The sequence below is a fragment of the Gasterosteus aculeatus genome, chromosome 5 (genome assembly GCF_964276395.1).
Source record: "Gasterosteus aculeatus chromosome 5, fGasAcu3.hap1.1, whole genome shotgun sequence".
NCBI lineage: Eukaryota > Metazoa > Chordata > Actinopteri > Perciformes > Gasterosteidae > Gasterosteus > Gasterosteus aculeatus.
The window spans coordinates 8,246,426-8,257,269 of record NC_135692.1 but is presented as its reverse complement, the minus strand read 5'-3'; the positions used below and the strand labels follow the sequence as shown (position 1 = coordinate 8,257,269).

The 10,844-nt window shown below is 43.6% G+C and overlaps 2 protein-coding genes across 2 annotated transcripts in view; both read right to left on the bottom strand.

Moving 5' to 3' along the window:
* LOC120819380 (vesicle-fusing ATPase) overlaps positions 1-3,231 on the bottom strand; it is a 17,145-nt gene extending 13,914 nt beyond the window's left edge. The window contains exons 1-4 of the mRNA XM_078103086.1: positions 3,047-3,231; positions 974-1,059; positions 791-887; positions 115-154 (exon numbers count right to left, since the gene is read on the bottom strand). Coding sequence (XP_077959212.1) covers positions 115-154; positions 791-887; positions 974-1,059; positions 3,047-3,058 — 235 coding nt within the window. The 5' untranslated portion in view covers positions 3,059-3,231. The remainder of the gene's footprint in view (positions 1-114; positions 155-790; positions 888-973; positions 1,060-3,046) is intronic.
* Positions 3,232-4,201: 970 nt separating this feature from the next.
* psmd11b (proteasome 26S subunit, non-ATPase 11b) lies at positions 4,202-10,783 on the bottom strand. The gene is made up of 13 exons (XM_078103085.1): positions 10,614-10,783; positions 9,597-9,698; positions 9,285-9,481; positions 8,038-8,095; positions 7,611-7,805; positions 6,661-6,805; positions 6,496-6,556; positions 6,319-6,381; positions 5,990-6,115; positions 5,618-5,653; positions 5,473-5,524; positions 5,233-5,375; positions 4,202-5,158 (listed from the first exon to the last, which is right to left on the bottom strand). Exons 1-12 carry the CDS (start codon positions 10,702-10,704, stop codon positions 5,233-5,235), a joined length of 1,269 nt encoding a protein of 422 aa, XP_077959211.1. The 5' UTR covers positions 10,705-10,783; the 3' UTR covers positions 4,202-5,158.
* Between the last annotated feature and the right edge of the window lie 61 nt (positions 10,784-10,844).

Below are 10,844 nucleotides of genomic sequence, written 5' to 3'. Positions count from 1 at the left end.
AAATTAACACAAAGGGATTCTGTAAAAAATATCAGACAGCACCTTTTTTTTGAGACAGATTCATTGCGGGATTTGTGTAGTCGCACAGTCATTCGCTTTACACACAAATCGTACCTTCAACTTCCTGTCCAATCGACAGGCCGGCCCACTTTCTCTGCAGATAGAAAGAACAGAGATCCATTTAGTTCCTCTCATCACACGTCACCGATTCGTTAACCCAGAGGGACACAGACATCAGAACAAGGGACAGCTACATGCTTCAGAGACGTGGTCTTATTTCCCAACACCAAAATGCATCACTCAGATCTACATTTAAACAACTTGTAGGGGTTGGTTGAACAAGCTGTGTTTTTGACACGTTGATCAAAGGACGACACCGAATTAATTCTTGTGGTGAAATAAGACCGTCTCGAGGAGGTTACAGAAGTACCTGTGTGCCGTGGCGGGCTGCCAACGCGGTGGAGGAAGAGCAGGCAAAAAGGAAGAAGAGCAGTAACAGACAGATTGAGACAACGACAAAAAGGTCCAAAGAGCCCCCAGAGCACCACCGCGCTTAGAGAACTTCTCGAATTAAGAATATCACCCCACATACTAGTATTTTCATTTTGGATGTCAACAGTGTTTGCGGAATAAAAATAAAATTAAACCGATGCCTACATTCAACGCCGTGCATGTGTTCCCCAGTGCGTTGTTCAGAAAATACATTCCGTTTATGAAAGAAGATAGCGCATTGAGGAATACTTGTTGGCTAATTGTGACGCTTCGCTCTGTGAGAACGCTGAAGCCGTACCTGCGGCAGGCTGAAGGCGATGGTCCCGGGGCTCACGCTGGAGTCCTTCTTCAAGGTGAACACGTACGTGCCGGCTACGTTGTGCACGGTAACGTGTCTGCACAGAGATGAGGGGCAAAGAAAGGGATTTAGTGTGGTGCAGAGGGAGCGTGGCCCTCGGATGTCCCCGCTCCTCCCACTCACTGCTCAAACTGGGGCTCCTTCTCATTGATGATGGCGCAGTTGGTCAACGAGAGGTCGTCCGTCGGGCATCGAGCCGCTTGCATCATCTGAAAAGGCACACAGACGGATGGGATTTTTAAAGCTGCTACTCCAACTCAGTAAACTTTAGTAAATAGGAAATAAGCCATTCAAGGTTCTTTTTTCAGTCGCCTCAAAGCTATTTCTTTTGGAAGCCTTGAAGGGGTAAAAAAAAGGATAAAAATGTGGTGATCAATTTCCTAAGTCAGACTTAAATTGTTGTATCTCCTGGGGCCTCATTTCTAAACGTTTCGTACGCACAAAAGAAGGCGTACGTCGCTCTCTACGCAATAATTGGTATTTATAAAAAGCAAACTTGACGGAAAAATGTGCAGTCCTTCACGCAAGCTCGGACCCATGCGTACGCACAAAAACGGGTGTAATCAGAACCGTCGGCAAATGCAAGAAACACGCAAACGTGTGTGAAAGTGTGTAAAACTAGACTGTTGTGTAAAAGAAATGCCAATACTGCCTCTCATAAATAACACGAACACCCGTTTGATCGAACTGCAGCGTAAAACAAATAGAAATACAAATTAACACATTTTCAAAAAGAAAAGTGAAATACGTTCTGCAATAATATTGGCATGTTATGCAAATCATCTTCAAGGTTTTATAAATGAGGCCCCTGGTCTACTAATCTGGTAATACTAACAAGACCACCAGAGAGTCCCCCCCCCCCCCCCCCCCCCCACCAGACCTTCCCAGCATGTAGATCTGGATTCAAACCAGTTTGAATTAATGAGTGTAAAAGATGTTCAGTTGGTTGCATTCTGCAAACCCCCTACGCGATGCTACTAACCTACACACACTCTCCTTTGAGTGAGGAACCAATAAGAATCTAATTAAAGAGATAAAAATATGATCAACCCACTCTCATTTCAGCGACATGATACCAAGAGAGAACCACTTCCTGACCCGCATCTCAACAACATGAAACACATCCCAGTTCAAGTTCTCCTACATATTAGATTGGCTGCTGTAGGAAAGAACAGGTGTCACACAACCTGATATTTATTCATGTTTTGTTCCTCCAACATTTATTTTTTGAATAACACTAAAACAATTTGATACTGAAAAAGGTGAACTTAAGTATAGAAAAGACAACAACAACAAAAAGTCTCTTGTCACAGTGTGCTGAAGAGGAAAGTGTTGCTTTGAATTCACATGATGAGAAGGCAACAAAAAGATGAAACCGAACAAGCAGAATTGTTTAACAAGTAACCGGTTCGTGATCTGGTATCGCAGCCTGTGGAACCGGGCCTCCGTGAAGGTCAGGGTGTTGGGTCATTGTTGTTGGTCATTTAGTAGTCTGTAGTTTGAGACCTGGTTTCCTGTATTAAATCAAAGGGAACTTCGCCACCTTTCATGCTCCCATAACTGTTGATGGTAAATTCTTCGCTGTGTGCGGTTTTGACTGAGAAATCTGATGTTCTTCCGGCATCCGCTGACGTCATTTGATACGACAGTGATGGAAATGTTTCAATATTCACTAAAGAAAATAATGCAATAGAATAACTGACTGACTGACTACTGCGTGTAAACAGCTGCATAGTACAATCGTGACAAACACACTTTGTTTAAACTTCATCCTTTAACGGAGAGTCCAGCTCATGTTAAGAGTTCCTCAGGCTCACTTAGAAGTTAATGTTACACTTCCTTCATCGATCGATTGATTTAATGTTAAACCCTTTGAACGCCAATTATAACGTTTCTTCCCGTGGCAACACGTCCACCTCCACAACGCTAACGACAATAATACACTTCAGTGCCGCTGTTAAGAGTTAATTCAGTTTAAACCCAGAGCAACAATGCTAACAGTGCTACATGCTACACAGTGGTCATAAGATACTGCGTTCTACTTCCGGGCTGCATACGACACCTGATTCTACTCGCTCCATTTACGTGTTTAAAAAATACAGCTTTCGGTCCTTAAAGTACCAGTTAGGGTTCTGTTCACAGGGCCGTGTGTTCTTCGTGAGCGTAAGTTTTAATATTCGCTACGAATAAACTCACCCGCTTGGTCATCTTTGTACTTTTCTTAATTACTCCGGTTCAATTGCAACTCCACGTAAAACCCGACGCTGACAGAAGGACAGCGAGAATGAGAAAGTGACGTAGGGGGCGGGCTCTACCGCCGTGGTGAGACGTCATCACGCACAAGGGACGTGACGCTTCAGGCGAGTGCCACAGGAACAGATGTGACAACGCAGATCCAACTAATCTGAATTTCATATATGTAAAAGGATCAAATAAAAGTTAGCCACAACTTCACTCGATTTGTGAGTTTAAGGAATATACAAACTCCTTAAAACACAAACAGGTAATACTTGTACTACTAATAATAACTGAGTTATTTACCTCATTTATACTTTGTTTATAAATATATATCTTCAAATTATTGTACCAATCTGTTGAGTACCTATATGTAATATTTGTACAAAGCCAAAGTTTAATAATTCAAATGTTATGGTAGAATGGAGATCTTGGTCTGAAGACTGAAGCATTAACATTTTCAAAATTTAACAGGTTAATACAATGGAGAAAGATGAAGGCTGTTCGAATTAGAAAGCAGATGTAAAATAGACATTTCCGATGCTAAAACGGTTAGTGAAAGGCTGTAAGTTCATAGGCAAAAACTGATCATGAAATATTTTATGAAATCTTTGAGGCCTTTATTAAACTTAGAAGAGGAAGAAAGAAATCCTGCACTGTGCCATTGGTTTGAATGGTCTGACAAAACATAAATGGGTTTGAGCGCAAAGCCGACCCATGCGGTCAACAGGTGGTCTTTTATCCTTTGCCAAAAAAGTAGTTAGTGCTGGAAAAAAAACCATGTCTGTCGGTCATAGTCATGCCTTTGTCCACAAAACAAAATAAAAGACAATCCCAAACTGTACGTTTGAATTGATTTAATGCCCTTTGATGAAAGTTCTTTTTTGTATTCCAGAGCGTCAGACGGTTCCTCGAGTTGAAACCGTCCCTCCGATTTTATTTCATACATTTTCGGGGTCACGCTGCCACGGTTCTCGACTGCATTTCAGAGCCACTTTGCAAACACGTAATTCCCGTCTTCGCCGCCTCATCACGTTAAAACATAGCCGAGCGAGTTCCCAAGTCAGATTACCATCAGCCATTTCTTTTCTGTTCTTCAAGAAGCAAGACAAAAAATCCTGAAAATACAAAATATTTATTTTGAAAATGTCTTCATAAGAGAAAAAAAAAAAACGATCAAATCAAAACCATACAAATTGTTTGGTTACTAGCATACCACACTAGTGCTAGGAACTAACGGAGGAGAATCGCTCGTCAGGGGTAACGCACAACGCTGCAAAGTGATGACTACCGCCCCCCCCCCGCGCTCATGTCGCACACAAACACTGAGGCTAACAAGCGCCCAAAAAGTGGCACTAGTGGTGAAATGGCATCCGGGTCTGTGTTCAAACTTACATAAACACGGCGGGCGGACATGTGGCAACAATCCAATTCTCTTCTTTTTAACAAAAACACAAAACCCAAAAAACTAAGTTTAATACGTATCTGAAATACAGAAGGGGCTTAACTGTTGGCGTTGATATGGTGAGGAAAATAAAATACTAATCAAGAGTTGGGGGCTCTTCCACTTGGATTCAGACTCCCAACCTTCCAAAAACGCTGTGCTTCTGAAAGACGAGGAGAAACGATCACTTCTGCGCTTGGCAGCAGGGTCAAAGGTCAACGCAGAGGTCAATGTTGCAGCGAAGTCAGCTTAAGGCTTGGCGAGCCCGACCTTGTAGCAGATATAAACATATATGTATTCTTAAACCTTTTCATCTTGTCTTTTTTTATTGTGGTTGTACAATAATCCCTGATGGCCTGATTTGGCCGCTGAGTGTTATACAGAATCCTGAAGAGATATCAAAATTAACAGGAGGGGGGGGGGGGGGGGGGGGGGCAAAAAACAACAAACAAGAGAAGTGATGAAATTGTCCATGGAGGGAGAGGAGGGGGGAGTGGGAGTCTTATGGGGGGGGGTCCTGTTTGTTGCAGTTTGTGGGACCTTCTTCGTCGCTCTCCCTCGTCCCCTTCTTAAAACGTTACACACGCTGCTCAAACGCACACAGATCCTCCGTCGCACTGCAAGCAGCTCTGAGGACCAAAGACGACACGTTTAGTGAGGGAAAACAAACCGTGGGCCCCTTTGTTGAGCATAGTTTCTTTACCTATGTGAGCTTCTTGGCTTTGTTGTAAAGCGAGTCCACGACTTTGCTCATGTTCTGAATCGTCTCCAAGGCGGCTCCGTACGTTTTGTCCACTGGGGGCTCTTCGAAAATGATCAGGACGCCTTCACCTTGGTCGAGGATGCCTGAAGGACAACGCGTCACAGAAACAGATCACGGTGAGACTCTGAACCCGTCCACCACGTGCACACCTCTGGGATTCGGGTTCTTAGGAGCAATTACCGTGAAACTTTTCATCCAGAATCATCTGTGATAATTTCCTCTCAACATCCCCCTAGGAAATGAAAAGAACAATAACCCATCTTTAATGAGATATATGATGATTTTCAAAACTGAGGATAAATCTGTTGACTGCAAATGCACATACCTTTGACAGTTTGATCAGACCCGATATGTGTTCCATCTGAAAACAGTGGGAGACAGAAATGAATGAACTTGATAACACGATGAGTGCAGCAGTAGTCTTGCCAGTCTAGAATATGGAAAGAATGGCCCCATTATCAGCACAATTAGCAAACTGGGATTGCATAGTGAAAAAACTATAAATTGATAGTGGAGATCCTCTGCTGACAGTTAAATAAAACTCGTCCTGTCTCACACACACACACAGCCGAAGACTGAAGTGTGTATAACATATTAGAAGATGCACAAAACGCAGAGCAACAAGTGGGAGAGAAAGATTTAGGACCTGGTCCTAAGGTTCTCCTGGATTACTTCACGTTGCCTAGTGCTCCCGTACTTGTACTCTGGAGAAGGGTTCGATGACTCGGATGAGGTTCTGTTCCAGCAGGTTGTCGTACAGCTTGGCCAGGTGAGTGCTGATGATGGGGTCGTCCCTCAGCTCTGCTCTGTACTCCGTTAGGGCCTGGAGAATAAAAAAGTCCGACCAGTCAGCCCACTTGTATGCAAGCAGACTCCAAAATACATGGTTGAGCAACGGACAAAACGTTCTGGGTCATCAAAAATTAAAGTGAAGGACGATTTGTAGACATCTGTGTGAGCAGCAGATTTTACCCCTCAGGAGGAAAATGAGCAGAGGACGAACCTTTCTGCTGAAAGGATTCTTACCTTTTCAAAGTCTGCTAGTGATCGGTTCTTGCAGGCCTGGGCGACGCTTTTCATCGCATCGGTCTGGAGGGACAACAGAATATTTGTCAATTCACAGAAAGCAACTCACTTAGAAAGCAGAGATCAATAGTACGCTTATTTTAGAAGAACGTGAAAAGAATCAAGCTCTGTACTTGCCTGTCGGCCGGCATGTCGCAAGCCCAGTTTCCCACTGATTAGGCCTTGGACCTCCTCAGGTCTGAAAGAGTCAGGGAAGAGAAACATCAATATGGCGCGCGCGCACACACAGAGACAGAGACAGAGACAGAGAGAGTAGTGGTTTCAGCTGGAAGCGCTGCTCACAAGTTGAGGACGATCTTGCACAGAAGCATGTATTTGAGCGACGTGATGGCTCTGGGGTGGTCGATGGAGTCGTAGCCCTCGAAGGCCTCAAAGAAGTAGGAGTAGGCCGTTTTCCAGTCCTTCTCCTCCGCTGCGTGGATGATCCCTGCAACACAGACAACAGTCATCCTCTCCAGGCCAAAACAAACCGCGGCATGATAACCGCGACATCATCATCACAGGTCCACTGCAGTCACACTGGTGAACTGCGTGGCTTTGAGAGGGTCATCAGGATAAAATGAGCCGAGTCTGCAGAACACCGCATACGTCGTCTTCAAGCCACTGAAGAGTCTTGTGTCACATTAACTACGATGCATAAACCCAGCGTAATACTTTGTGATAACACGGCTGCGTTTTAGATGGCAACCACAAAAACCTAAAGTGGAAACAGAACGCTCCCTCTATTGAGCAGCGTTAGAAGATTTTATTGGAAATGGATCCCTTTCCTTTTTCCCCCCCAGAGCCCATCAAATACCAGGAGACTCTGCATTTTGTCTTTGACTTCAGCTCTTCTGCTAAAGCGGATTGTAACGGCAAAGGACTGATGCTGAAACATTTATCAAATTGGATGCAATCTACAAACAAGAATTGATCATCACTACGATCAGCATAATAGAAAAATACAAGCAGAACGGTCACTCTAAAGGATGAGAAATATATATCGAATTATAAATTAGTAGTATTTGAGCTCTGTACATAAACTTGCCTGGCATCCACCAGTGGCAGTTTCACAAATACTAGTTTACAGAATTCTAGAAAGGTCAAAAGGTCAGTGCAAAAATTAACCAATGTTTAGTTGCTATTTTTCAATAATATACCTTTTTTTATTGTACAAATAGCCGTTCTTATACTGTGAAAACCACATACTCAGTTTCCCTGGCACGCTGGCTGAGTGAGAGTAGTGAACCAACCTGACTGCATGTCCAGGGCTGCCTGGAGCTTGGGGGGGCAGTAGATGGCGTTGGCGGTGGTCCTGGCGGAGGTGAGGGCTGCGCGGGCCTTGGGCAGGTTACTAAGAGCGTGGTACGTCTTACTTTCAAGCAGCTGGACCTCGACCAGAAGAGCTTTGTCGTCCATCTTTTTCAGCTCCATGAGCAGCTGGGTGCCTGTGGGGAACGGAACCGACGGGAGTTAACGTCACAGACTTTAACTGCTGCAATAACTTTGTACGACACTGAACCGCTAGATGGCAAATGTGCAGCTGTAGTGCTGCTATGCACAGTTTTCCTCCTTTTGATACAAGTAAAACACATTTCTAACCCTTTCTTCAGAAGCCATCTGGAAAGTCTCTGAAGCTGAAGAGACCAAAAGATAAATATTTTGTGTCTAAACACTCACCAAGCGCCAAGGCCTCCTGGTATCTTTTGGTGTCGAAATAGAGCGAGATCAGTCGTGCCTGAAAGGAGAGCGAAAGCTGTGAGACAAAGAGCAACTCCGCCAATCCGTTCACTTGAAATACAAAAAGCTACCTGGTTCAAGAACTTAAGACAGGAATATGAACTAAAACCTCTAAATGTAGGAAACACTAGCATACAACATCATTTCTAATCTTTAAAATTACACATTTACAACATTGTTTCCCCCCACACCCATATTGTCAAAACTAAGTTTAGTTTGACATTAAATGGTTGTGCAAAAACATGATTCTCATATGAAGAGAAAAGGTTTTGTGTCACATATAGCTCCTGAATTTCATTTTCAGTCTATAAGTAATGGAAGCAAGCAAAGATGCTTTGTTTTATCATGCTTGAACACATTTTCTGACATTGTGCCTCGCATGACGGAATAAATCAACGTTTGTTAAAAGGTGTTGAATAGCAAGTCTGAAGAGAAACGTTTGCCGTTTGTTTTTAGAAGGGTGACGCATGAACCCGACGCTCAGCACCAACGCGTTGGAAAATGAACGCTTCATTACATATCTCAACATAATCTCATGTTATCACCAGATTAGCCTCAAAAAACACACACTCATTGCTAACAGCTGCTCCTCAAGACAGTGTTTTATGGCAGATCCAAGTACATCAATATCTCTCTCCCCCCCATTACTACTAACATCCATCATAACATGTTCCCCAAGACACACCTGAAGAGCGAACACGATGTAAGCCTTCAATCATTTGTACATGCCAACATTAAATTTTGTTTTTATACTTTACACCTAAAACTGTTTAGAAAATCTTGTTGCTCCTGGATTTTGACGTTTGGTTTTATCAAATAGTTCTGACATCTTCAATCAAGGTTTCAAACAATGCAAATACAAGTCTCTGACCGCATAATTGATGCGCTTTAAGTTTTTCCTTTCATAACGTGATAACGTTGCCTCCAAAATCTCAAAAAATTGTGCAATTGCAGCTCAGTGATATCTGCTGCGGGGTTCTCTACCTAGTACATGAGCTATACCCAGTTAAAGAAGTGACGGTGTCCAGAAGGAAAAGAACGTCCCCTATTGTGTGATTCCAGCAGCGGGACATATATTGGATTGTTTTAAGAAAATACAGAAGTAATGGGAAATACGGTATGGGAAATACATAAGCTACATGAAGTAAATTTGGTGGCATTGTGAACGTTATCATGGAGCGCTGTACCTCCAGAGCCTGTCGAAGGAAGGTTCTCTTCTCGGTCTTGGCCCACTCGATGCACTCAAGGCACAGCTCAACTTCCTGCCCCGTCGCCGCCTCCATGTCAAGAAAGAGGTCCAGCAGGGAGCGGACCAGCCGGGCCGCCTTGGCCTTGCTGATGGAAATCAGAAAAGGCCTCACAAATTTCAGCAGACCCCCGAGTTCTGGAGACAAACACACAAAGATAAAGTATTTACAAAGTATAAATATGACATTATCAGATCCATTGGGTTGATTGTAAACTTAGTTGGAAAGTATTGGAGATCAAAGTTTAGTTACCTGCAGCCTGTCCCGTCTTGGCCAGCAGTGTCCCCAGCTCCAGGATACTCTGTTCTTTAACCCGGACGGCTTCCTCATCGTTCTCCTGGACATCTCTTCTCACTGTTAAAGAAAGGCAACAAGTTGTCACCAGTAACTAATTAAAAATGATATTCTCACCGAATGCAACACATCTGGATGACAACATGAAATCACTCGTTAAGGTAGAGCGAGGGCTGGACTATTTAGGGTTTACCAACCATATTGTTACATCATCCGTCATATTTATATTATCTCACTATTACTCGATATTCGGTTCGCACAATCATCTGAAAACGATGGATCAAATCGATAGTTTGTCACGACGGTCATTCTTTGAGGAAAACAAACCGGGAAGATGGACAACTTGACAGATATTGGGCTGAAGTGACAGGTGGGATGCTTATGGGAAATGCAATACCTGTTTACTGTAACGTTAGCCATTACTTTATATCGCAATGTACTTTCAATTCGGTCGTGTTAACACAACCATTTACACACAAACGTACACTGGCCGATTAGCAATACATGTCCCATTAGTAACAGAAGTTGTTGAAATCGTGTATTACTGTGTTGTCGAAAGGGGTCGAACAGCTTTTGACAACAAGCTAAAGACGTTAGCCACAATAGCTAACATGCTAACATGACAGTCCTCAATTGAGCTAGTGGTAGTTAGTTAGCTATGAAGCAGCAGTCAATGACACGACACAATGCCAAACTACAGTGTTAAAAACATAACATTACGCATAACTACTAACATATTTCTCGCGCTGGCCTAAAATATGCCAAAGTTGCTAACGAGCTAACTCACTTACATCCACTAACAGTGGCCGTTGCCCACCGTTCAGCAGTGAGTCAGCACGGCACACCACCGGCTCTTGCTACTGAACGTCACTAGCTAGCATGCTAACCTCGGCCATTTAACACTGGCCGAGAAATCGCTAACTACGGCGGTCGGCTGAATCGTGCCCATCGCGAATCCACGGCCCAACAGCCTACCTATTGAATGGAGAATGTCGATTGATGCGTTTCGGTCCGTGCTAATGAGAGACTGAGCTCTCTGAAACTCAACCACTGCTGCGGCCGCCATCTTCGTTATTCAAATGCTGCTTGAATGAAAATTACGTGCCGGGACTACGTTACCTAGCGTATCGTGACGTCATCGTGTGTCGGGCATGCTGGGATTTATAGGCACATGGGAAATGTAGTCACATTGGATACTTTTCAGAC